We start from the raw sequence: 27624 nt of genomic DNA, 5'->3' as shown, positions 1-27624 counted from the left end.
TATCAGAGGATGGGGCCTATCACCTTGGAAAGGCTGTGGGATATGGAGGCAGGCTCCCGGGGTCAACGCCAAACTCTATTACTGACTTACTGTGTGACTTTCAGTCTTTCCTGGTTTCTTTTATTTTTATTTTTTTTAACAGCTTGATTGAAGTATAATTTTGTTGCTGCTGTTAGGTGCTGTAGAGTCGGTTCCAACCCAGTGTCCAACAGAATGAAACACTGCCCAGGCCTGCACCATCCTCACAATCATTGCCGTTTGAGTCAACCCACCTCGCTGAGGGTCTTCCTCTTTTTCACGGATTTACACACCATAAAATTCACCCATTCTAGATGTGGGGTCGCGTTGTATTACAGTACATTACGAAGCTGCAAGCCCTCACCACAGTCTCATCTTAGGACATTTTCACTCCTCCAGAAAGAAACCTCCTGACATGATCAGTTACGCTCCCCACGGCCCCCTCCCCAGCCCTGGGCAACCAGTAATCTTCCTGTGTTTACAGATTTGTCTTTTCTGGACATTTTGTATAAATAAAATCCTATGTGTTCTTTGGTGTCTGGTTTCTTTCACTGAGCTTGTTGCTGAAGTTCATCCAGGTTGTAACATGTCAGGACTTCATTTCTATTTATTGGCAAATAATACTACATCGTCAGCATATACCACATTTTGTTTATCCATTCCTCAGTTGTTGATGGACGTTTGGGTTGTTTCTACTTTTTGATTTTTATGAATAATGCTATGAAAAATTCCCATACAAGTTTTTGAGTGGACCTATGTTTAGTGTATGACATGTTTACAATAACATGATTAGTATCCTTGTTGTTTAGTATCCCCATGTTTGGAAACGCTGGTGGTGTAGTGGTTAAAAGCTACGTCTGCTAACCAAAAGGTCGGCAGTTCAAATCCACCAGCTGCTCCTTGGAAACCCTTTGAGGCAGTTCTATTCCGTCCTTTAGGGTCGCTGTAAGTTGGAATCCCCTTGACGGCAATGGGTTTTGGTATCCCTATATTTCACCTGTTGAGGAACTGCCAGACTATTTTCCAAAGCAAGTGCACCATCTGATACTCCCACCAGCAGTGTGTGAGGGTTTCAACCTCTCCACGTCCTTGTCAACACTTGTAACTGTCTTTTTCATTACAGCTGCTCTACTGGGTATGTAGGAAGTATCTGATTGTAAGTTTGATTTGCATTTCCCTAATGGTGTAGCGGTTAAGTGCTACAGCTGCTAACCAAAGGGTCGGCAGTTTGAATCCACCAGGTGCTCCTTGGAAACTCTATGGGGCAGCTCTACTCTGTCCTGTAGGGTCGCTATGAGTCGGAATCGACTTGACAGCACTGGGTTTCGTTTTTTTTTTGAACGACTAATGGTATTTTCATTTCATGTGCTCACAGGTCACTTACAGCTCTTCTTTGGAGGAATATCTATTCAAATCTTTGCTCACTTTAAAAATTGGTTTATTTGTCCTTTTAACATTGAGTTGTACGATTTATATATTCTGGCTATAAGTCTCTTAGTGGACATATGGTTTACAGATATTTTGTCCCTGCCTGTGAATTGTCTTTTTGCTTTCTTGATGGTGTCTTTTGAAGCAAAAAATGTCTAATTTTGATGAGTTCCAATTTGTCAATTTTTTCTTTTATTTTTTATGCTTTTGGTATCTAAGGAATCATAAAACCCAAGAACGTGAAGACTTACCACTGCATTTTCTTCCAAAGTTTTATACTTTAGGTCTCCTGTTTAGATGTATGATTCACTGTAACTCTTTCTTGGTTTCTTATAATGCACTTAAGCCTATTCATTTCTCTCAGAGTGCTACTTCGGATACATCCCATAGGTATCACTGGGTATTTCTGTCATGATTGTTTAGGTATAGGTTTAACTTCATAAAAGCCAGCCAAAAACATTTTCTGAGGTGTGCATACCACCTCCCACTCTTACCAGCAATGTATGAGAACTCCTGGGGTTCTAATCCTCACCTATGCTTAATGTTCCCTGTTTTCGTACAAGCAAAGTACTATCTCCCTTTTTAAATTTGCCTTTCCCTAAAGACTAATAGCGTTGAGCATTTTTTCATGTTACTTACTGGCCAGCTGTACACACTTTTTCTAAGTCTTTCTTTTGCTTGAGTCTTCAGCTCTTGTGATACCTTCTTTGGCCCGTGAGTTACTTAAAAGCGTTTTTGCTTCATTTTCAAATATCAGAGGATTTTCTAAATACAGTATTGTTACTGGCTTCTAGTTTAATATTACTGTAGTCAGAAAACATACCCTGCATATTTTCAGCCTTTTGAAATTTATTGAGAATTATCGTACACCCCAGTACCTGGTCTATCCTGGTGAACGCTTTAAGTGTACAAGAAGAGGCTCTGTATTCCGCAGATATCGGGTATTCTATAAATGTCATTTAGGCCAAGATGGCTCATAACGTTTCGGAATCCTATATATTCTGTCTAGTTTTTTTTTTTTTTAGTAGTCCTACCAACTTACTGAGACAATTGCTGAAGTTTCTTATTAGTTCTCTCAGTTTTTGCTTTGTGTATTTTGAAACTATAATGTTAGCTACATACATACTTGTCTTGTCTTCTTGGTGAAATGACCCTTTTATCATGATGTGATCTTCCTTTTCATCCCTGGTAACATTCCTTGTTCTGTGGTCTACTTTGATATTAGTGTAGCCATCCCAGCACTCATTGATTAGCGTTTGCATGACCTATCTCTTTCCATCCTTTTACTTTAACCTACATATGTCTTTACACTTAAGTGGGTTTCTTGTGGGCAGCATATACTTGCGGCTTGCTTTATTTTTTTTATTCCAAACTGATAATCTCTTTTAACTGGTGTGTTTAGACCAATTACTTTTGTAGAAAATCTGTTTTTTCTTTTTGGTGCCTTTTTTTTTTTTTTTTAAATGTTTTTATTGTGCTTTAAGTGGAAGTTCACAAATCTCAGATACAAAACCTTATATACACTTTGCTATGTACTCCTTGCTGCTCTCCCCCTGAGACAGCACACTCTTTTTCTCCACCCTGTATTTCTGTGTCCACTGAGCCAGCTTCTTTCGACCTTCACATCTCCCCTCGAGACAGGTGCTGTGAAGATTTTTTCTCGATGTTTTAAAATCTTGCTAATGTTCATTTGGGTGTGCGTGTTTACTTTTTTGTTTTTATTCTGCTCAGTGGGCTCTTTCAGTCCTTTAGTTCTACAAAACTTGTGGTTCTCTCTGCAAATACTGCCTCGCCATCATTCTCTCTAAACTCTGTTTAGAAATCATTTTAGATTGATGTTAGAACTTCTGGATTGCTCTTATATGCCCCTTTTCTTTTTTACATTTCATATCTTTACACATCTGTTAAGTTCTAGAAGAAATCCTAGCCTAGCCCTGATCTTCCAGCTCATTCTTTTTTTTTAGTGGCAAAATATATATAACAAAGTATTTGCCACTCCAATCATTTTCATGTGTATGTACAGTTTCATGTGCCATTAATTACGTTCACTATGTTGAGCAATTATCACCACTATCTGTTTCCAGTTTTTTCCATCACCCTTAACAAGAATTCAATGCCCCTTAGCCAATAACTTCCCCTTCCCCCTCCCACCCATCTATAGTAACCACTTTGGCCTCTCTGCATTTGGATACTCTGGATATTTCATGAGTGGGATTATATGCTATTTGCCTTTTTCTGATGTATTTCACTTCATGCAGAATAACGTTTTCAAGGTTCATCCGTTCATCTCTCTTTATGGCTGAATATATCGTATGTATATGCCACATCGTGTTTACCTGTTCTGTTGATGGACACTGACCGTTTCCACATTTTTGCTATTGTGAAGAGTGCTGCAATGAACACTGCTTTATACGTATCCGTGTCCCTCCTTTCTTTTGGGGTAGAATTGCTGGATCATATTAAATAGGGCCGCTATGAGTGGGAATGGACTCGACGGCAGTGGTAGTAGTGGTTATGGTAAATCTGTTTAACTTTTTGAAGAAACATCGAAGTCTTTTTCACAGCAGTTGCACCATTTTGCAACCCCACCAGCATGGAGGCAGGGTCTCATTTCTCCGCGTTCGCACCAACACCTGCTTTTTGTATATTGTCTTTGGTTTTTACCACAGCCATTAGCGGAGGTGAAGTGGTATCTTGTGGTTTTGATTTGCATTTTTTAAATTACTAATGATGTTGACCATCTTTTCATGTGCTTGCTGGTCATTTGTGTATCTTCTTTGGTTAAATGTCTATTCAAGTCTTTTACCCATTTTTTTATTCAACTGGATTGTCTTTTTGTTGCTGAGTTTTAAGAGTTCTTTATACATTTGAATATTAAACCCCATACCTACCCTACTTTTGCCATCGAGTTGATCTCAGCTCATAGCGACCCTGTAGGACAGAGCAGAACTGCCCCATACGGTCTCTAAGGAGTGGCTGCTGAATTCATACTGCCAACCTTTTGGTCAGCAGCTGAGCTCTTAATCACTGCGCCACCAGGGCTCCGTTAAACCCTATGGTTCCCTAAAATTTTCTCTCCCATTCTGTAGGCTGTCTTTTCACCTTTTTGATACAGTTGTTTGATGAACAAGTTTTTCACTTTGGTGAAGCCCAGTTTATCTGTGTGTGTGTGTGTGTGCACTTTTGTTATATCTAAGACGCCATTGTTAAAAACTAGGGCCCAAAGCATTACCTTTGTTTTCTCCTAGAGTTTTATGGTTTTAGTTCTTACATTTAGGTTTTTGATCCATTTCTAATTAATTTTCGTATATGGTGTGAGGTGTAAGCCCAGCTGGAAATCCAGTTGTCCCAGCACCATTTATTAATGAGATTATTCTTTTCTCGTGGAATGGACTTAGTTTAGCATCCTTGTTGAATTAAGCCATCCCATCCAGGACTTTTCTTTGTTGGGAAGTTTTTGATTCCTGATTTAATCTCTTTAGTTGTTACAGGTCTGTTGTGATTTTCTATTTTTCTGCAGTCAGTTTAGATACTCTGTGTGTTTCTAAGAACTTGTCCATTTCATCTAGGTTATTTAATTTTTTGGTGTTCAGTTGCTCACTGTAGTCTTATAACCCTTTTCTTTCTGTAAGGTTGATAGCAATGCCCCAACTTTCATTTCTGATTTTAGTTATTTAAATCCTTTTTTCCCCCTTTGCCAGTTCAGCTAAAGGTTTGTCAATTCTGTTGACTGTTTAAGAAAATCAACTTTTGGTTTCATTGCTTGTCTCTATGCTTTTCTTTTCTCCATTTCACTTATCTCCATTCTAATCTTTATTATTTCCTTCCTTTGCTAGTTTTGGGTTTAGCTTGTTCTTCTTTTTCTAGTTCCCCAAGTTGTAAAGCTAGATTATTGAGATTTTTCTCATTCAATGCGTTATGTATGTGTTAATAACTATAAAATTTCCTTTAGCATTGTCTTCACTGTATACCAAAAATTTTTGTTTTCATTTGCCTCTTAATGTTTTTTTTTCCCCCTCTTGTGATTTGTCTGACCCACTGGTTGTTTGAGTATTGTTTACCTTCCATATATTTCTGAGTTCTCCTGTTTTCTTCCTGTTTTTGATCTGTAGCTTTATTTCATTGTGGTCTCAAATTACTTAGTGTGGTTTCAACATTTTAAAATCTATTGTGACTGTTTTGTAGCCTAAAATATGGTCTATCTTTGAGAAGAATGGGTATTGTGCTGCTGTGGAATGCAGCAATTAAGTCCAGTTGGTTTAGAGTGTTGTTCAAGCTTCTATTTCCTCATTAATTTTATGTCTAGACATTCTATCCATTTTTTAAAAAATTTATTGTGCTTTAGATGAAAGTTTACAGCTCAATTTCTCCTACAAAAATTTATACACATATTGTTATGTGACCCTAGCTGCAATCCCTATAATGTGACCGCACACTCCCCCTTGCCACCCTCGGTTTCCCGCGTCCATTCAACCAGTTCCTATCCCTTTCTGCCTTCTCATCCCACCTCCAGACAAGAGCTCCCCATTTAGTCTCGTTATCTATTTGAACTAAGAAGCACATTCTTTAAGGGTATTATTTTGTTTTATAGTCCAGTCTAATCTTTTTCTGAAGAGTTGGCTTCAAGAATGGCATTCTATCCGTTATTGAGAGTGGTGTATTTAAGTCTCCAACAATTACTGCAGAACTATTTCTCCTTTCAAATCTGTTGTGAATTGAATTGTGTCTTCCAAAAAAGATATGCTGCTGTCCTAACCCCTGTACCTGTGAAATGTGACCTTATTTGGGTAAAGAAAGTCCTTCCTTGAAGATAGTATTAGGTAAGCCATACCGGAGTAGGATGGGTACTAACCCCAACCCCTTCTGAGTGGTATCATGTACAAGGGGAGAAGAAACACTGAGACAGAACCACAGATGGGGGAGACACCACGTGAGGATCTGTCTACAACAAAGCGACAAGAAACAAGGATAGAGGCATGGAAGAGTTCCTCTCTCAAAGCTGCAGAAGGAATCGACGTGGCTAAAACTGGATTCGGACTCCTAGTCTCAAGAACTGCAAGGAAATAAACTTCTATTTTTTAAAGACTGTGTTTTGAAACTTCAGACTGCCTTCCATTAGTGGGCTATGTAATCAATAAAGTGGGTCAAGCCGTTTTTTAAATTAAATAGACAAGACTAAACTTTTAAAATCTCAGTGGGTGTCTTATGTAGTGAAGACAATTATAGCTTAGGAAACTTGTTCAGTTACATAACATCCCTTCAGAGACTGGCTCTCATCTATGCAACAGACAATGAGACTCCCTGGCACAGGCAGCGTCACTGTCAATGGGGGATTAAGGCTTGGACAATAGCACAATTTACCTGCATCTATCCTCCCATCCTCGAGCCACTTCAGTTCACCTATAATCAACAACTAATACAGTATAAGACACTTAGGGCCTTCAGGGTGAAAACGTGGGCTCTCACAGATGGTCAGAGAAAGATTTCTTCAAGACAGCAAACATGTTCACAAATGAGCTTGACCAGAACCCATAGTGCTCCATCCTGCTTTTTTGCAACCCTTGTGTATTTGGGAGCCTGGGGGAACTTAAAGCACAGGGAGTCCTCTAAGAAAAGGAAATAGTTTTAAAGTAAAATCTCTAATTTGGCGTGCGAACTTACCAATGTGTCAGATTTTACACAGGCTGTACAGAAATGGTGAGCTCTTATTCTCTGAGGGCTTATTCTGCCCTGCAGTGGGGATGAAACACCCCATACGAATACAGAAGAGGATCAGAAATAAGCAGTGAACAGCGGCCAAGTACGGCGTTCCACCTATTACAGACCCAAACCTCTCCAAAGACAGGAAGAGATGAAAAAGGCATAAACTAAGCCCACCGAGGTACCGCATTCTCGCAAAGCTGTTGCAGAGCGTCTGCCCCTTGGAAAAGGGAAGAACTCACATTCGTGAACACAATCTCCTTCTAGGTGTAGACACTGTAGAGGGTGAACTCTCCTGGCAAAGGAAGTCGAGAACATGCAAAGCTCTGTAATGAGAGACAGGCACACTTCGGAGCCTCTTGTGGGTAACTCAGGCTTTTCACACGGTGGGTTTATGTAATTGGTTTATGGGCCGAACTGTGTCCCCCCAGAGTATATACATTATAAATCCTAATCCCTACACTTGTGGATGTAACCCCATGGGAGAAGAGGGTTTCCTTTGTTAACGAAGCCATTTCCTTGTAGGGTGTGTCTTAAACCAACCACTTTTGAGATTTAAAAGGAGTCAGTTAGGCACAGAAGCAAGGGAGCACAGAGGGAGAAAGACCGACGCCATCTGGAGACCTCCAAGGATCTGAGGAGTGAAAGTGCAAGAGACAAGGACCTTCCACCAGGGCCGACAGAGCCTTCTAGGCATCAGTGCCCTGGGTTGGAACTTCTAGCCTCCTAAATTGTGAGGAAATAAGTTTCTGTTCATAAAGCCACCCTCCATGTGCTATCTGTTACAGCTGTGCTAAGAAACAAAGTGTCCTTAAAAAAAAAAACAAAAACTACCATATCTACTTGAATACTCCCTTCTGCTGTGTATCACTTACTTCAGGGCAGGATCTGGGGCAGGTCTGTGGGCCCCTGGTCTCGTCAACTATGTGAGGTTCTGCACTCTCGGGACACAGGCCACATGCCTGGAGAGGGCAACTTACTAGAAACTGCCCACTCCTCATCCTGATGACAGCTGACGCCAAGACAGCAGGTGGCAAAAAACCCTCAGTTCCTTCTTGTGCACGCTCTTCCCTCAGAAAACACCCACCAGGCTGGAGGAAACAGAGACACGCCAAATAAATTCCGATGTTTTATTCTGTAAAGCACATATGCACATATTTCAAACATGGAAATTAACCTGGGAGTGAATGCCGCAACACATCAGCTACTGAGTGACCATCATGCAACAGGGTAAGGGAAATGGATCCGCCGGCCCTCATCACCCCACAGTGCCTGCAGGAGGGCTGAATACCCAGGAGGTATGGAATCCCTACAGACTGCCAAAGAAAAGGCAACAGAAATGGCGGGTTCCTAACGACAAGAAAAACTTACATACAGAATCAAAACTGATTCAAGTCACACAGTGAAAGGCAAGAGGAGAAGCAAAGAGATCAATATGATCCGGAACAACCACTGTAACAGGAAGTCGCTGACCTTTACTGGACCTCCAGTCCAAGGTGCCTGAGAACGAGCCAGTGCTCCCGGGCGGGGTCACCCCTGAATGGCAAACGGCCCCATCTGCCACGCTCTTCTAAGCCTGAGGTCTGCCAGCCAGACCCAGCTGGGGAATGCCCAGACAGAAACAGTCCCTGGACGTCCCGAGACTCATGGGAGTCTCTTCCTTTACTAGGTCTCTTCACCCAGGACCCGAGGCCTCCTTTCCTCCCAACCTTCCTGCGCACGTCCAACTGACTCTGGGTTTCTATGATACCTTTGAGAATTACCTGCTGGGGTGAATTCTGACTTTAAAGCGTGTGTCCTGGCCTCATGACAAACCATAGTGTCCAGGTATTTTTGGCACTTTCTTTCCTCAAGCCTAACAGTGTCCCTCCTCCCCCTGGCCACAGATTCCAGCCATTCCCTGTAGTGAAAACAAGGGGAATTAGTATCAGCAACAGGCTGGAATGCACAAACCAGTGGCATCGACTTTTCTCACCTGGCTTCCCCCTCCTATATCGCTCTGCAAGTTATCAACTGTCCTGTAACTCCACTTCATTGGGATTTTTGCTACTCCAGTAACAGCTTCATCTAAAATGGGATGGTCTTAGTGATACTTGTGTTTCTACAAGCCAACTCAAATGGCTCTTTCTCAGTCTCTTGTCTCACAAGGGTCTCAAAGTCTTCAGAGAAAACAAAACAAGTTATTCATGCATCACGTAAGCAACTCATACAAAGACACTGACCACAGAGATGTGATTACGGTGCTTGAAACGTACTAAAAGGAAGACAAGGAACACTGACACGGCGAGTTACTAGAGTGACCATTCTCACAATCTTCCTTGAGAAGCCCACAGTTGTCTTCTATTCAAGAATGCCTGGGTTCAGATGTTCTAGGCCGATACATTTCACACTGCAGAAACTGGTTCTGGTTTAGAACAGACCCCAGACCCAGAGTTAGGAGAGGAGTGCTGACAGTCTCGTCTGACATCTTACTTGCCCTCTGCTATCACGCTGCCTGGGAGAACACAGAAGCCACAGTGACAGCGAGTTATTAAGGCAACCAGTGTTCCAAATATGTGGGGAAGCCTTGACAGAGTTCAACTCCTACAAAGTTTAGAAAAAAGAAAAGGGGGGAAATACCAGTAAGAGCACAGGTAACAAGTAAGGACTAGAAAAGACAACGCACCGTTCTTGTTTTTTGTTTTTCTAAGTGCAGACGGACTAGAAGGAAGAAGGGGTAGAGGAACTGGACCATCAGAACGTCACAGGACAGAAAAGTGCTTTTGGTTTTCCCTGACGAATGGCGAATCAGAACCGCCCTCTTTCAAATTTCACGGGCATTGTTTTCTAACGTTACTGACGCACTAAATGCCACGTTCCTTCTGAAGCCAGGTCGGCTGTCCGAACAGATGCAAAGACAGAGCACTCCATCCCCCACTTCAAAACAAGAAACGCTTTCATAACCATCAGGCTGACCCATCGTTCTCTCTTCCATTCTGTCGTCTGCATTCCGGGAAGGACACAGCTCATTTCTGCTCTACCCTAGAGCCATCTGAAGCGGCCCTGGCAGAAAAGTCTGCAGTTCAAACTCACCAGCAGGAGAAAAGCCTGGCGATCTGCTCCCATAAAGATTCCAGCCTAGAAAACCCTACAGGACACTTTTACTCTGTCCTATAGGGTCTTTTTTTTTTTTTTCAGCATGAGCCGAAACGGACTCAGTCGCACACAACAGAGCCATGTACTTAATTTGTGAAGCCCTCCTGAGACAGGAAGCCGCTTTAACTTTGTGACGGAGGCAAGGAGCAACAGAGGAGAAAGAGACAGTGGGCCATTCTGTGCCAGCCCGGACAGGACCAGGTCCCTCACTATCCATGTGGAAAATGAAACTTAGGTCTTTACCATGTACGTGACTTTTAAATATTTAACTTTTACTCAGGATAAAAGCCAAGTCTGTCCTAACTAGAGTAGTTATTAAAATGTGACTATTTTATTTTCTTAAAAAAAAAAAAAAAACTTAGGAAGATAGGTATGTTTCCTTGCAAGCAAAACGGAGGAGACTGCATTATCGTTGTTACGAGGGTTATTTAGCCACAGACACATAAAATCCACAAAATGGACTGGTGGCTTCGAAAATGCACTATCATAGCAAAGGTGCAGACCGGTTCAAACGTTCTGTACATACTGGGCAGAACCAAAGCAAACCCCAATCACCACCAGCCACAAATGCCCCCGTGGCCTCGGTGCAGACATCGTGGCCTCGGTGCGGACATGAGCTGCTCCGAGAGGCCGCCAGATCCACGCACACTCCCTAGCACTCTGCAGTCCACCGGTGAGGCTGAAGGGTTCTGGCTGCACCCAGAGCAAAGCACGTGCATCACTGGACCAATTTTGAATCGACTTTTATAAATATGTACAAATCAGTTACAGGCACTTGAAATGTCTTTGGCTGGAATAACCCAACATTGCAAGACAATGTATTCACAGAGTGTCCAGGCCCAGGCTGGGGTCAGCAGGCAATGATTATGGTTCTCTCAGTCTCTCTCAGAAAAACAGGAGATGGGGGATTAGGCTTCAGCCAAAGCCACCTGGAAGAGAGCAAGACAAGCAAGGTCAATCACGGGGAAGGCCAGGGAGCCTGACCCGACTGGCCCCCATCCGCAGACGGAGCCACACTGCAGGCATCGGTCAGCAGGGAAGCTGGGTACCCCCTAAGGAAAAAGTCTTATCTAACCCCCAAATCTACTGCCTGGAGATGACCTTTAAACCTTAAACCAAAGTGCTACGGCTGCTAACCAAAAGGTCAGCAATTCGAATCCACCAGGCGCTCCTTGGAAACCCTGTGGGGCAGTTCTACTCTCTCCTGTAGGGTCGCTATGAGTCAGAATTGACTCGATGGCAATGGGTTTTTTTTTATCCCCTGAAGTCTTCTGAAGAAGTAAACTACAGTTCAGTTTAACTAGTAAAAAATGTCTGCCTTGCGCGTTATGCTGCTTTAAGAATTATTGATATGGAATCAAAGTGAAAAACAGCAACTTGAAAGATAGGAAACTTAAGGGGCAGTGAGTTTATGTTAATGGGGGAGGAACGACTCAAGAAAGGAGGGTGAGATGGCCGCACAGCTTGAGGAATGTCATCAATGTCGCTGAACTGGAAGGGCAGACACTGTTAAACTGGTGTACGCTGTGCTGTGTATACCCTCAGCAACAAAATTAATAAACCAATGAAAAAAAAAGTCTCATCAAGAAGGGAATGAAAAGAAATCCAAGTCTCCTGTGAGATGCAGTCGATCTAGTGAGGCCACTGCACTGAGCTAACTTGTTTTTGTTCCATTTCCACAAAAGTATTTTTTGTTGTTGTAAAATATATATAACACGCTTGCCAATCAGTATTTTTCAGGTGTACAATTTCGGGATATCATTTACATGAATCATGTTGTGTAACCATCAGCCATAACTGTTACAAGATCTCCATCACCATCAACAGAACCTTCTTGCTTCGTAACCAATGACCTCCCCCCGCCCCGCCCTGGTCACCACTGAGAAACTTGGGTCTCTATCCATCTGCCTGTTCTTGTTATTTCATGTAAGTGGGATCACACAGCACTTGGCTTTTTGTGATGGACTCCTTTCACTCAGCACAATGAGTTCAAGGTTCATCTACATGGTAGCGCTGTAGGAGGTATCAGGACAGAGCTGTCTGTTTAAAGCCTCACCAGCCTTTTGTGGGATGACTTCTCACGCTGATGGAGTGGGGAGCAGGCAGCCCATCCGCCGTCAGCTGCCCTCCAGAACTGTGAGAACAGCTCCCACAGCCAGTGCCTTCAGCAGCCACGGCTGGGCATCCGGCTGAAAAGCCAACACTGTCACTCAGGCTGAGGATAAAGGCTATTTCTGACGAAAAGACCGGCAGGAACTTCTCCGGGGGACAGGTGCTGCCCACAACAAGCGGAACGGGGCTGCCGGGGGCTTTCCACATACAGACACCTCTGGCCAAATGTGCCCACCCCCGCAGCTCACCTTCTCAGGACAAAACTCAGGATTGCTCTGACGTAACTTGCTTGGCCGGCCTTTGATCACGGCGTAGCAAAACATGGTTATCACCATCACAAAGAGGAAGTAGCTGGTGTGCATGAGGTGCAGGTTTATGAGAGAACGATCGTCCTAAATGAAGAAGAGAGGAGAACACAGACATCTGCACCGAGCTAAGGAGAGCTTTTCAGGCCGGGCTTCCGGAGACAGCACAGCCTCCAGACGGGCCTCACTCAGCCTCAAGCTGAACAGGAGGCTTCTCCTTTTGGCTTCTAAAGGATCTCAGCTGGATGTCAGCAGGTGAAGCGAGATGCTCCTGAGTGGCCCTACAGGGACCACCCACACCTTCCTAACGTTCTCCTCTGCCCTGGCCAGTACTCCACACTGTCTGACACTCCCCCGGTGCAAGCGTCCCCCCGCCCAGAGGCCCCAGGCCCCTTCCTTCACCCACTCCTCTCTGGATACAGCCTCTCCCTCCGCTTGCCCTGGGGTGCACGGCTGACAGCCGGGCCTGCGTCTGACCTCCATGCTGCTCCTCTGCTGGGGCGACCTCTGTACCTCACCCCTCAGTCAGGCCTTCCTCCTGCCTTTCCAGCTTTTACAGGCCCCTGGCTGACACCACAGAGGTCACTGTGACTCACGGTCCATCTCCAGGCCCCACCACACGTCAGAGATCCCCGATGTGACTCCATTCCTTCTCCTTCTCCCAACTCCAGCCCTCACAACAGCAGCCTCAGGTGCTGAGAACACTGCTGGCTGGTCCCCTGCCTTAGGCTCCCTCCAGTTTACAGATAGCACATGGGCTCACCAGCCTTCCTAACACACCACCTTACAAATCCCTTACAGCCCAAATGCAGGTGGCAACTTGCTCACCTGAGGAGAAAGCCTAAATGACTCAGCTAGGCACGAAGAGCCTTCTGGAACCTCGCCTCCACCCACCATCCAGTCTGATCTCCACTGCTCACTCCTGCAGGCCCCTAGTCCACCAACTTCAACAGCTTGATACAAATGAGATGTAAAGAAAAGGGAAAAGAACAGGCCAAAAGAGGAGAAATGCACCCTAGCATACACTGACAGAAAGTAAAGGCATTTACAAAGCGTCAGTCCGGGCAGCTATTAGAAGCTGAGCCTGCACGTCACCTGCTAGGCTAGATTACAATGGCTGCCTCCCCTTGCCTCTTTGCTAATCCAAATCCCACTCAGCCCTCAATACCAAGCCAGTGAGCCAGCTCCCCCGGCGGCTCACCTGTGCTGTTTTAACTCTGAGCACCACTAGTTACTGCTCACATCAGCACTAACCACACACTCCGCTAGGAGTGGTCTGCGGGCATCGGTACTCTCTCACCAGGGCTGTATCAGCACCTCTGGTGATCCTGTGACTTAGGTACACGGCAGCTACTCAATGAAGCTGAAAAGGAAGACTGAGGCCAGTTTTCTGGACCAAAGTGGGGCACGTTTTTTCCAGTCTCCACCACTTCACCTTGTCTGCTATTCCAGCTGAAAATCCAGACAGGATAGGCCAACCCCAGGAGATACACAGGGCCTGTTCTAACAGTCCCCAGCCACACACACACACACACAGGCACAGACACACACGGCTTTTCTCACTTACATCTGGAACAATAACTGTGAGCTTGGGATTTAAAGCGTGATAGACTTTTCCAATGGCCCCCTTGTAACACCAGAAAGGATTGTAATCTTGAGCGTATTTTGTGTTGGCATCTCTGGCAGTTGTGAAGATCTTGTACCAGAGTGTGGCATTGCTGTACGTGTCAGGGACACAGTGTGGCGGCTGTCTGCAGGGAGAGAGGGAAAGAGGGCTCAGCAGCCCAAGACATTCACTTGGTCCCCGCACCCCCACTCCCTGGCACCTGGCACTACGCTGAACGTAGCAACACGTGCGGGGAAGAGACATAAACTAAGACACATACATGTTTCTGACAATATCATGTTTCTTTGTGATACATGCCATGACGTTTTCAGTTTGAGGTCTTTTTTTTTTTTTTTTTTTTAAATAAACATATACAGAAAAAGAAAGAGGCACATGACATTAGGGAGTCTGGGTGTTAGATCGGGCCTTCAGAATTCAACATGGGATATGGCCAAAGAGGGCCCTGTTCCTTTTAAGTTTTTTTTCTGAAATTACCTAAGCCCTTAGTCGCACCTGGAGGTTTTACATACAAACTTCCCCGCCAGATGTTTAATTTACCTGATCCTGCTCTACAAACCTGGAGCTGTCTGATAAAACAGAACAAACCCAGGATAACTATTCTTACTAAAAAAGGATTCGCCATAGAAAAGGATTCACCATACAAGTCTTTTACAGGCTATATCTTGTGCATTTCAAGTATCTATTTTAAGGGGCAGTTCTACTCTGTCCTATAGGGTCGCTATGAGTGGGAATCAACTCGACGGCAGTGGGTTTGGATTGGGTTATTTAGAGATCAAGGGGTCCTGGTGGCTCAATGGTTACGTGCTCGGCTGCTAACCCAAAAGTTGGCAGTTAGAACCCACCAGTTGCTCTGCGGGGGAAAGATATGGCCGTCTGCTTCCATAAAGATTATAGCTTAGGAAACCCTATGGGGCAATTCTGCTCTGTCTTACAGGGTCACTATGAGTTGGAATCGACTTGATAGCAATGGGTTTTATTTTTTTAATTTTTATTAATAGATCATTATCTCCTTCCCAGAGAAAAAAGAGGCCAATAACAAAAAACTTAAATTGAAGCAAAAGTTTCAGAAATAGTAATGGCTAAACTAAAGGAAAAGAAGGCTCCACTACACTCCTAACCCGTTCTGGATAATGAAGGTGAACAGAACCTCGGTCTTCCGGGTGCCTTAGTTAGGGGTCCTTCTGGCCGCCTCTGTCTACCAGTCCAGGATCAGGTCAGATTTATCTTGACCGTGACACACTGCTTCTAATCCCGCAGCAAAGGCAGCCCGAGAACTTCCAACAACAGGCTCTTATCATCTGCCTGAAGCACTAACTTTCTGATGTTTACGTGCAGGGATTCTACCTCTAGAATTCTAAATGAAACGGAGTAACTCGTCAGACAGATCCCAGCAGTGGTAACTCCAGCCCCTCTGAGGACTCCTGCGAAGCCCCCCGATCACGCTGTGGTAACTGCACTTCTCACGCACATCCCTGGGGCCCAGGCACCACTTACACGGTGACAGGAAACACACTGAGCGCGGCTGTGAGGGTCATGCAGGCCGTGAACACCACCTGCTCACAGTGCCCGTGGAGAGCACAGTCGTCAGAGCTCCAGGCGGTGGGCAGTGTGAAGGTGATGTTTATCTCCTCGTGGGCCTCCCTGCCTACAGAAGAGAAGGAAGGCAAGCAGGCACACATTTATTACTCCCTGGGCTTCGAAGGCCTGAAGTCAACCCACTGGGGAATCACCAATCAGGCCGGACGCCTGCCTGTGTGGGTTCTTAGGAACAGCAGATACATGTGGAGATGGGGCCACAGTCCCGGTCCAGATGACAAGGCCTGCTCAGCCGGTAGCGCCACAACGTGGCAAGTGGAGAGAGGCCACTTTCCAGTCAGGGCCCAGGCACCATCCAAGTTGGAGAGCTGGAGCTGGGTGAATCGTCACCACAGGCTTAGCATTTGTATGGCACACTCACCGTTCTCCAACTGCCTCTATAGGTACTATTTCACCCACAACTCACCAGAGTCTCATGAACGTGACCAAAATGTCACTGTTCCGCTCTGAGGGTCAGAGGGTTTAACGGACTTTGGTTAGTGACGAAGCTAAATTAACTCCACAAATGAAAAAGGTCTCCTTGCTACATGGGAAACCCAGAAGTTCCTTGCCTTGATGATCCCGGGAGCAGCTCTCACCTGTGACAGCCAATGGGAGGCCGACGGGTATGCCCGTGTGCCTTCAGGGACGTTAAACTGTTGGTGACCTATTATTTTCTGCTTTAATTTTTTATTGCTACCATGTGTTTTCATCAGTGGAAGCATGCTGAATCACTGAGTGTGTCTGAATTTCTGGTAGGTAATACGGATTTTTTTTCTTGCCCCCTCCCACAAGCCTACCCTAAGTGTTTAGTGGTACATATTAAGTATCGCTAATTATACCTCAGAGTCCCCACTGGGGTCTACTGGTACATATGTTTAACAAATAAAAATTTTCAAAATTTCTCTTTTTCCTACCATAAATTCAGACACTTCATATAAGACCCTGTAAAAACAGTCATTTGCGGCACACGCCTGTTTCTTCAGTTTCCAACAGTCATAAAGGCCCCTGCCTCGCACTGCCAATGGTGCAGCAGCTTCCCAACAAACCCCAGAGGCTGAAAAAGTTCATGGTCATTGTACATACCACCAGGCACGAAAGGGACAAAAGGTTTCTGGTAGTCAAAGAACCAACGATTATTGTTCCAAGGCCCAGGCCTCCTGCACGAAGCCCTTCCGGACTATTCTAGCCTCCGCGGCTTTCTCCCTCCTCCCAAATCAAAGTCTGTCACTGGGTTACTACTGGCCAAAGGGCACTGCTCAACGTTTTATACATGTTACTTTTTAATATTATTTAACAATCACTTATATAGCATTTCCTTGGTGCCAGGAGCTATCTTAAGTGCTTGGTAAATATCAATTCACATTATCCTTGCCTCTCCCAGAATCCCAAAATTCCAAAGGACAGAGACTAGGTCTTAGGCTTTTTCTAGTTGTTCCCAGCAGCCAGCACAGTGCTGAACAAACACAGGGTGTTCAAACAAACATGTGTAGGCTGGTAGCAATATGTGTAATAAGTATTAAACTCTGAAGAGGATAAGCCTGAATTAAAAATTATCTTCATTAAGTAAATATTAAGGCCAAACAGGGCCTCCTCAGTTTCTCACTCTTACAGGCTTTTTATTTAGTGCCTACCGCATTCAAAGCACTTTATTAGTTAAAATGGTCCCTTCTTTTTTCCCCCCTTATTTTATTCATTTATTTTTAAATCGTATTTTATTGTATTTTCAGGGAATGAAAAGGGTCCTTCTTGACTTCGTGTAGTCCAAACTCAACAAAAGGAAACACACAGGCAAAAATGAAAAACTGAGTGGTAAGTAAAACCATACACTGCTACCACTCTCTGTCTTGCAAGCATTGTTGCTGGAGAAAGTCCGGAAGGAAACAACTAACATGTACATACCTGACAGTCCAATCTGATGCCCCAAGATGGTCGAGTACAGATGGGTGACGTTGCGAGAGTACCCTCCAAAAGGCTTGAGTGGGTCCAGGGTTAGGGTGATTGCAACTGAGATGTTAACGGGGCCTGAATCCTCCAGGGCCTGGGGGGACTGGGTGGACACTCTGGCCTGCCCGCTGGTCATTGTGCTTTCTGGAGTTGTGGTGTCATTTGTGAGATGCTTTAGTGTTTCATTCTCTGATACACACAAGTCCAAATCATTAAACCGCAGCAGAAACGTGTTCCAATCCTTCAGTAAAATGAAACAGAGAAACAACTGTGAGTGGTTCTAAAGTGCCCCCACTACAGGAACACAGCCATGAGTCTCGGTGTGGCATCACGTCGTAACAGGGAAACTACAGAGTTCAGGGTCAAGCATTTAAAAAGACCAATGACCACACAGCCATCCTCCTCTGTGTTGGCACAGTGGTGTGACTTTCCAAACCACTTTCATATTCGTGATCTAAGATATGACCACTTCACTGACATGAGTGAGATATTGAATAAGCTGAGATTAAACCAACTTATGCAAAAAAAATATGTAAAATACAAAATAGCATATTATACTTACCGAAAAGACCCATCTCAGAATCAAACTTTAAACATTTCAACAGGAGTTGTAAAACATTAAAAGTATTAACCCAAATTCATTTAACAGTTATGGTTTTTTTTTTTTCTTTTTTTAAAAAAATAAAGCTGCCTTAAAATAATTTCTTAAAAGGTCAATTCTGTACACCTGACTTTCTCTCTTTAGAACTTGAAAACTGCAGTCAACACCAAGACTCACTTGGTATTTCTTTCCTTTTGTTATGGACTTTAGGTTCTGCCTTAAAAAAAAAAAAAGCCTTAAGGGAGGGATAATTTCAAAAGGAAGAAGAAAAGAGATTTTCAGGCTTTTCTTAATACCTACAAGCTACATTCATTATTTAAACCATAAACAAGTTTCTACAACACATGGAGCCGGTTATGTCATGGTTGAACTGATACTAAGTGGTAAAGTGCCCACCTGGGTTTATTTCAGTTTGCTTTCAAAGGCCTACCCAAGCTGCAAGGGCAACAACAAATCTAACCTAGGCTGTTACATATAACTTCTTCCTCCCCAAACAATAACACTTCATAAAAAGTTGCCAAATGTAGAGAGAAACCAAGTTAGAATTCCAGTTACTCTATTAATTTAAAATGCCATTTGCCCAATGAGCAATCCCCAAACAGTCGAGCAAATCTACCTTTAACACAGCACCAATCAACTGTATATGACATGAAGTAGGAAACCCTGGTGGTGTAGTGGTTAAGTGCTACGGCTGCTAACCAAAAGGTCAGCAGTTCGAATCCACCAGGCGCTCCTTGGAAACCCTGTGGGGCAGTTCTACTCTGTCTTGTAGGGTTGCTATGAGTCAGAATTGACTCGACAGCAGTGGGTGTTTTAGACATGAAGTAAGACTGACACTGGACATATCCAATTACATAACACCTACAAAATCAGCCAACCATTCTAGAACATTAAAGCCAAAAACAAGTAAAATCAGGTGTATAGAACTGTCATCCCTTTATATTTCAGACATGAGGAAATGGAGGCCCAGAGCAAATTAGGGACTCTCCAATTCCACAGTGAAGGCAAAATCAGGACGTTTTCTGATTCACAGCCCAAAACACGTCCTAGGACCTAGGGCTCTCACTTGAAGATAAAATCACTAAATTAATCATAAGGGGCCCGTGTGGCACAACAGTTAGGTGGGTGCTCAGCTGCTAACTGAGAGGTTGGCAGTTTGCACTCACCCAGCAGCTCCACAGGAGTAAAGGCTTGGTGGTCTGCTCCCATAAAGATTACTGCCTAGGAACCTCTATGGGGTAGTTCTACCCTGTCCTATAGGGCCGCTACGAGTTGAAATGGACTTGACAGCACCTCACAACAACAAATTAATCATGACCAAATTCTGCAGCATCCTGACGTTGTTCCCACAGAGCTTGACTCCATTTTGAAAACCAGCCAAAGCCAGGCCCCGATTTAGTCATTAAGGGCTAGGTACCCGGGCTACGTCTTAACCGTCAGCCTGAGCTGAGTGTTCAACAAGACTCAAGCTCTGGAGGAGGGCAATGCCAACACGCCGCCCAGCTTTGTTATGAAGGGATGGGACTAGAATGTTCGTTGTCATCCCTAGTGTGGGTGCAGCCTGTGTGCGGCTGGGGAGAATTAAACCAGCCAGTATGTCTCTTGGTAAGAAACTCTTTGAAAAGGTTTGATGGTAAAAATAGTTAAAACTTGTCCTTTAACTGTGTTAGAGAGTTCACTTATGAATGCCGTCCCTCTGGCCAAGATCACCTATGATCTAGAATGCCACAGAACATGCGAGAAAGCCATGATCCCAACTACACTCAGTAGACCTCCCCTCTCCATCACAAAGCACACACAACAATGGCCAACGATGCAATCCCAAACCCCATCCTGACACCTCCTCACCAATGAACACAGCCAAGAAGAAAAAGTCTAAGAGGAGGCACTCAAGGACTCTATTATTAAGATAGGAATTAATTTGTTCTAAAAATCTTACCCACCAGTAAATTCACCAGATCACTAATTCAACATAGTTTCTAATACATAAAATAAATTTGTTAACAGGTAAATTGTCACTCATCTCTATTAAACAAGAGTTATTAAATTTTTATTCTATTTTTAATTTTATAAATCTGCATTACACATGTTCAGAAAATATGCCTAGATTAAGGATTGATGACCATTGCCCCAGTAATTTATTTAAATTGACCAAAATGTAAAAATCTAGCAGGCAAGTTTGAGATAACTGAAGTTTCCCTTGATAAGAAAAAGACAAATACATTTGAAAATAAGATTCCGCCTTCTAAATTCTTTAGGGTTCCTTCTTAGGAACTGATAACTCTCTGTGCTGACAGGTGGCTTTAAAATGTAAGTGTTTAATTTTCTAAATCTGCAATGAGATAAATTAACATCACAGAAGTTCCTTAGTTTCTCAACACAAAACGTTTTACAAATATATCCTTCAAAACGCATGTTTCATTGCTGAGATAGTAACTGAAGCCAAACCATAACCAGCTAACTACGTATTCCTAATACAGTGAGTCACAGACAGACAGAAGAGAGAACATTCCAAATAGATACTGACCTTTTTCATTGGGAGTAAAAGGTTCCAACCAGAGGAAAGGGCACGAAGAGCCAAAGCGTGTTTCCCTACTCGACCCGGCCCAGCCAGTCTCTGACAGGAAACTGAGAATATGCTATACCCACCTCTGCCATCTCCGGTGATTTAATCTCCTTGATTTTGAAGAAGTAGCCCAGCGTCAGGAAGGCGATTGCCATGGCGCTTACGCTGATCATGAAGACCACCAGGGGAGGCCGGCTGCTGATGTACAGCTTCAGGTTCTCCAGGGGGTTGATGCTCAACATTATTCTGATGGGCCCCACCTGAAAGGAGTCAACATGCACATCTCAGGGCTGCTGGGCTGACCTGCCGGACGAAAGGCTGCGAGTCTCACTTTTGTTTCTTTTTCTAGAGTTGGAGTACAGCTGGTCGTCATGCACTACTGAATGTGAGAAATGGATTGATCATAAAGTCATTCAAAAGGCAAGAAAGGTAAAACACTAAATATTAATTATGGTTACCTCAAAGTGGTGGGCTCTTGGAAGATAGGCATTTTCTCTATTGGTTTGAATCTTCTAAATATTCCATACTGAACAGTGCTACTTCTATACTGCTTAATATTTAAGAAGGTCAGTGATATGACAGATACATGCCAACGTGTGCAAATATAAACTGAGAACGCACTCATTTCTGACCACTGAAAAGCTGAAGTTCTATTTGGTCAACATTCTGCCCTGTTCACTGCCGTATCACTCATACCTGTCCCAGCACTCGGCATGGGGTGGGCACAGAATAAATACTGACTGAATTTATCACTCCCCTGTTTAATACCCTCCAGCAGGCTGCCCACTAGAGGTAGGATGAGGTAACCATGGGCCACATGGTTTCAAGATCCCAAAACTCTGCCAACCTCTGACTACATCTCCATCCACTTGCCCTCCTCCTTCGCTGGGCTTTGGCTGCACTGGTTTTCTTGGTATTTTTTAGGATCGGCTTATCAATATCTGCAAGAAGTCAGCAGGGATTCCGATAGGAATTGCAGTGAATCTGTAGATTAGTTCAGGGAGTATGACGATCTTAACAATATTAAGTTTTCTAACCCATGAACACGGGATACCTTTCCCTGTTACTTAGGTCTTTAATTTTTTAGAACATTTTGTAGTTTCCAAAGTATAACTTTGCACTACTTTTGCTAAATTTATTCCTCAGTGTTTTATTCTACTTGCAATTTTTTGAACATATCTTGTTCCTTCCTACATGAAGGCCTTTTACTCTGCCTGCAATGCTTTTCACACGCACACACAAATTTCCACACGCTTGTTCTTCTTAAAATGTCAGTCTCTGCTCAATAGCTCCTCAAAGAGGCCATCCCTGACCACCCTCGCCCAGTAGGCTCTCAGTGCCCTGCTTTATTACCTTCATACTGTTTAGTGCCAGTCACAAACACAATTATTTTTCTACTTGTTTGACAGTCACCCCTCACTGTGAGCTCCATGATAGCAGAGATTGCGCCTGTCTTGTTCACTGCTACATCCTTGACCCCAAGAACAACAGCTGGCACACAATGAGCACTTATATATGAGTAGAACTACAACATTTAAAAAAGCAAAGTAAAACAAAATCTGCTCCAGCTTTTAAATTTTGGGGAGAAAAAGATACATTAACAGTAATGACATACAGTAAGTTAGGCTGTATACTCATTTGTCCTCACAAGAGCCCTACAGGATGGGAAATAACATCCCTTCCACCTTCCCCAGAGGCAAACCCAGTCCATAAGGTGACAAGTGTCATTATCCACGCCTGTCGTATGTACTTGTTCTGCATATATCCACCACTTATCTGTCGGTTTGTCGTACTGTGGTGGCCCGCGTGTTGCTGTGATGCTGGAAGCTATGTCAATGGTTATTTCAAGTACCAGCAGGGTCATCCATGGTAGATAAGCTTCAGCAGAACTTCCAGACTAAAACAGACTAGGAAAGAAGGACCTGGGGGTCTACTTCTGAAAAAACTGGCCAGTGAAAACCCTACAAATAGCAGTGGAATACTGTCTGATATAGCGCCAGAATTTCAGTCTCTCAAGCTGAAAGGCACTCAAAATACGACTAGGGAAGAGCTACCTCCTCAAAGCAGAGTTGACCTTAATGACATGGATGAAGTAAAGCTTTCGGGATCTTCATTTGCTGATGTGGCACAACTCAAAATGAGAAGAAATAGCTGCAAACATTCATTACTAACCAGAACACGGAATGTATGAAGTATAAATCTAGGAAAACTGAAAGTTGTCAGAAATGAAATGGAAAGCCTGAAGACAGATATCCTAAGATCTAGTGACTTGGACTGGTATTGGCCATTCTGAAATGGACAATCATATGTTCTACAATGCCAAGAATGATAAATTGAAGAAACAGTGTTGCATTCGTTGTGAAAAAGAACATTTCAAGATCTATCCTGATGTACAACGCTGTCAGTGATAGGATACTGTCCATATGCCAACAGACAAGACCAGTTAATACAACTATTATTCAAATTTATCCACCAACTAGGAATGGCAAAGAGGAAGAAACTGAAGCTTTTTACCAACTTCTGCAGTCTGAAATTGACCAAACATGCAATCAAGATGCACTGAGAATTACTGGTGATTAGAATGCAAAAGTTGGAAACAAAGAAGGATCAGTAGTTGGAAAATACGGCCTTGGTGAAAGAAAAGGATGCAGGAGATCACATGCCAGAATTTTGCAAGATCAGCGACCTGCTCATTGGAAATATCTTTTTTCAACAACATAAATGGTGGCTATACACATGGACCCTGCTGGATGGAATGCAGAGGAATCCCATCGACAACATCTGTGGAAAGAGATAATGGAGAAGCTCAACATCATCTGTCAGAACAAGGCCAGGGGCCAACTGCAGGGCAGACCATCAACTGCTCATATACAAGTTTAAAGTGAAGCTGAAGAAAATTAAAATAAGTCCACAAAAAAACAAAGAACAACCTTGAGCATATTCCTCTTGAATTTAGAGCCATCTCAAGAACAGATTTGACACACTGAACACTAATGACCAAAGACCAGACGAGTTGTGGGATGACACTGAGGACATCATACATGAAGAAAGCAAAAGATCATTAAAATGACAGGAAAGAAAACAGAAAAATGCACGTCAGAAGAGACCCTGGAACTTGCCCTTGAATGTACAGTAGCTAAAGCAAACGGAAGCAATGATGAAGTAAAAGAGCTGAACAGAAGATTTCAGAGGGCGGCTCAAGAAGACAAAGTATCGTAACGAAATGTGCAAAGACCTGGAGTCAAAAACCAAAAGGGAAGAACACGCTCAGCATTTCTCAAGCTGCAAGAACTGAAGAAAAAATTTCATGCCTCGAACTGCAATACTGATGGAGTCTATGGGCAAAATATTGAATGACACAGGAAGTATCAAAATAAGATGGAAGAAATACACAGAGTCATTGTACCAAACAGAACTGGTTGATGTTCAACCATTTCAGGAGGTAGCGTCTGACCAAGAACCAATGGTATTGAAGGAAGAAGTCCAAGCTGCACTGAAGGCATTGTTGAAAAACAAGGCTACAGGAACTGATGGAATACCAACTGAGACGTTTAACAAACAGATGCAATGCTGGAAGTGCTCACTTGTCTATACCAAGAAATCTGGAAGACAGCTAGCTGGCCAATCGACTGGAAGACATCCATATTTGTGCCCATTCCAAAGAAAGGTGACCCAACAGAATGAAGAAATTATTGAACAATATTAATATCACATGCAAGAAAAGTTCTGAAGATAATGAAAAAACAGTTGCAGCAGTACATCCACACAGAACTGCCAGAAATTCAAGCCAGATTCAGAAGAGGATGTGGAATGAGGGATATCACTGCTGATGTCAGATCGATCCTGGCTGAAAGCGGAGAATACCAGAAAGATGTTTAGAGGTGTTTTACTGACTATGCAAAGGCTCTGACTGTGTTGATCATAACAAGTTATGGATAACATTATGCAGAATGGAAATCCCAGAACGCTTAATTGCGCTAATGCAGAACCTGTACCTAGACCAAGAGAACAGAACAAGGGGATACTGCATGGTTTAAAATCAAGAAAGGTGTGTGTCCTCAATATATGGAAGGTCAGCTCAATTGGACTGGACCAAAAGCAAAGAAGTTTCCGGGATAAAATGAATGCTTCAAAGGTCAGCGGAGCAAGCGCGGGGGTCTGGGGAACATGGTTTGCGGGGACTTCTAAGTCAATTGGCAAAATAATTCTATTATGAAGTCATTCTGCATCCCACTTTGAAATGTGGCGTCTGGGGTCTTAAATGCTAACAAGCGGCCATCTAAGATGCAGCAATTGGTCTCAACCCAGCTGGAGCAAAGGAAAATGAAGAACACCAAGGCCACACGACAACTAAGAGCCCAAGAGACAGAGAGGGCCACAAGAACCAGAGACCTACATCATCCTGAGACCAGAAGAACTAGTTGGTGCCCGGACACAATCGATGACTGCCCTGACAGGGAGCACAGCAGAGGACCCCTGAGGGAGCAGGAGATCAGTGGGATGCAGACCCCAAATTCTCATAAAAAGACCAAACTTAATGGTCTGACTGAGACTAGAGGAATCCCGGCGGCCATGGCCCCCAGACCTTCTGTTGGCACAGGACAGGAAACATCCCCGAAGACAACTCATCAGACATGAAAGGGACTGGTCAGCGGGTGGGAGAGAGATGCTGATGAAGAGTGAGCTAATTATATCAGGTGGACACTTGAGATTGTGTTGGCAACTCTTGTCTGGAGGGGGGATGGGAGGATAGAGAGAGAGAGAAGCCGGCAAAATTGTCACGAAAGGAGAGACTGAAAGGGCTGACTCAAGAAGGGGAGAGCAAGTGGGAGTAGGGAGTAAGATGTATGTAAACTTATATGTGACAGACTGATTGGAATAGTAAACGTTCACTTGAAGCTTAATAAAAGTTAATAAAAAAAAAAATGAGTTAAAAAAGAAAAAAAAAAAGAAAGGTGTGTGTCAGGGTTGTATCCTTTCACCATAATTATTCAATCTGTATGCTGAGCAAATGATCTGAGAAGCTGGACTATACAAAGTACATGGCATCAAGACTGGAGGAAAACTAAAAACCTGCGATATGCAGACGATACAAGCTTGTTTGCTGAAAGCAAAGAGGACTCGAAGAACTTACCAATGAAGAACAAAGACTAGTTTTCAGTATGGATTGCACCTCAACATAAAGAAAACAAAATCCTCACAACTGGACCAATAAGCAACATCATAATGAACGGAGAAAAGATTGAAGTTGTCAAGGATTTCATTTTACTTGGATCCACAATCAATGCCCATGGAAGCAGCAGTCAAGAAATCAAACAACGTATTGCATTGGGCCAATCTGCCGCAAAAGACTTCTTCAATTTGGATCACGGCGATAGATGTGAAACGGTGTCTTACCATTATTTTAAATTGCAATTCCCTGAAACTAAGCACCTTTTCAGTTCTGTACTGGCCATCTTAGTCATCTAGTGCTGCTGTAACAAATCCCACAAGTGGATGGCTTTAACAAAGAGAAATTTATTCTCACTGTCTTAGTAGGCTACAAGTCCAAGCTCAGGGCATCAGCTCCAGGGGAAGGCTTTCTCTACTGGCTCTGGAGGAAGGTCCTTGCCATCGGTCACCCTTGGTCTGGGACCATCTCAGAGCGGAACCTCAGGTCCAAAGGACTTACTGTGCTCCCACTGCTGCTTTCTTGGTGGTTACAAGGTCCCCATGTCTCTCTGCTTGCTTCTCTCTCTTATATCCATGTCTCTCTGCATGCTTCTCTTTTATATCCCCCATGTCTCTCTGCATGCTTCTCTCTTTTATATCTCAAAAGAGATTCGCTGAAGACACTAGTCCCGTAGACCTCAACAACATAACCGCCACTAATCCATTTTAGTACATCATAGTGATGGGACTTACAACACAGGGAGAAATCGCAGCAGACGATAAAGTGGTAGACAATTACACAATCATAATGGGAGTCGTGACCTGGCCAAGTGGACAGATATTTTGCGGGGACACAATTCAACTCATGACATCAGCCATTTAAGCTTTTTTCCTCCTAGAACAAGGAGCCTTGGTGGCGCAATGGTTAAGCACTCAGCTGCTAACTGAAAAGTCTGTGGTTCGAACCCACAAGCTGCCCTGCAGGAGAAAGATGTGGCTGTCTGCTTCCGTAGAGATCACATTACTGGAAACCCTACAGGGCAGTCCTACTCTGCCCTGTGCGTTGCGGAGTCGGAACTAACTTGAACAGCCAGCGGGTACGGCTACGTGAACTCACAGGGTCCTCGGGCCAGTTTACTCGCAAGGTGTCTGTTTCTTATTAATGTGTACGAGTTCTGTTTATATTCTGAATACCAAGCTTTTATTAATTTTATATGTCATATATAACTACACCGTCTGATTTTCTTTTAATCTGATTTATGGTGTCTTTTGCCACACAGAGAAGAGCCCTGGTGATGCAGCAGTTAAGCACTCAGCTGCTAACTGAAAGGTTGGTGGTTAGAACCCACCAGATGCCCCATGGGAGAAAGATGTGGCAGTTTGCTTCCATGAAGACTTACAGCCCTGCTAACCCTATGAGGCAGTTCTACTCCATCCTATACAGTTGCTAGGAATCAGA

General features: G+C 43.7%; 1 protein-coding gene across 4 annotated transcripts in view; it reads right to left on the bottom strand.

Annotated features, from left to right (window-relative positions):
- Positions 1 to 8262: 8262 nt before the first annotated feature.
- TMEM248 (transmembrane protein 248) overlaps positions 8263 to 27624 on the bottom strand; it is a 61613-nt gene continuing 42251 nt past the window's right edge. For all 4 annotated transcript variants that reach the window (XM_049904564.1, XM_049904563.1, XM_049904565.1 and 1 more), the window contains exons 2-7: positions 21098 to 21274; positions 17803 to 18088; positions 15820 to 15970; positions 14266 to 14449; positions 12642 to 12785; positions 8263 to 11210 (exon numbers count right to left, since the gene is read on the bottom strand). In XM_049904564.1, coding sequence (XP_049760521.1) covers positions 11190 to 11210; positions 12642 to 12785; positions 14266 to 14449; positions 15820 to 15970; positions 17803 to 18088; positions 21098 to 21256 — 945 coding nt within the window. In that variant the 5' untranslated portion in view covers positions 21257 to 21274 and the 3' untranslated portion in view covers positions 8263 to 11189. The remainder of the gene's footprint in view (positions 11211 to 12641; positions 12786 to 14265; positions 14450 to 15819; positions 15971 to 17802; positions 18089 to 21097; positions 21275 to 27624) is intronic.

Source organism: Elephas maximus, chromosome 12, assembly GCF_024166365.1.
Source record: "Elephas maximus indicus isolate mEleMax1 chromosome 12, mEleMax1 primary haplotype, whole genome shotgun sequence".
Lineage (NCBI taxonomy): Eukaryota > Metazoa > Chordata > Mammalia > Proboscidea > Elephantidae > Elephas > Elephas maximus.
Note: the sequence above shows the minus strand (reverse complement) of the source record. Positions and strands in the feature narration are given on the sequence as shown.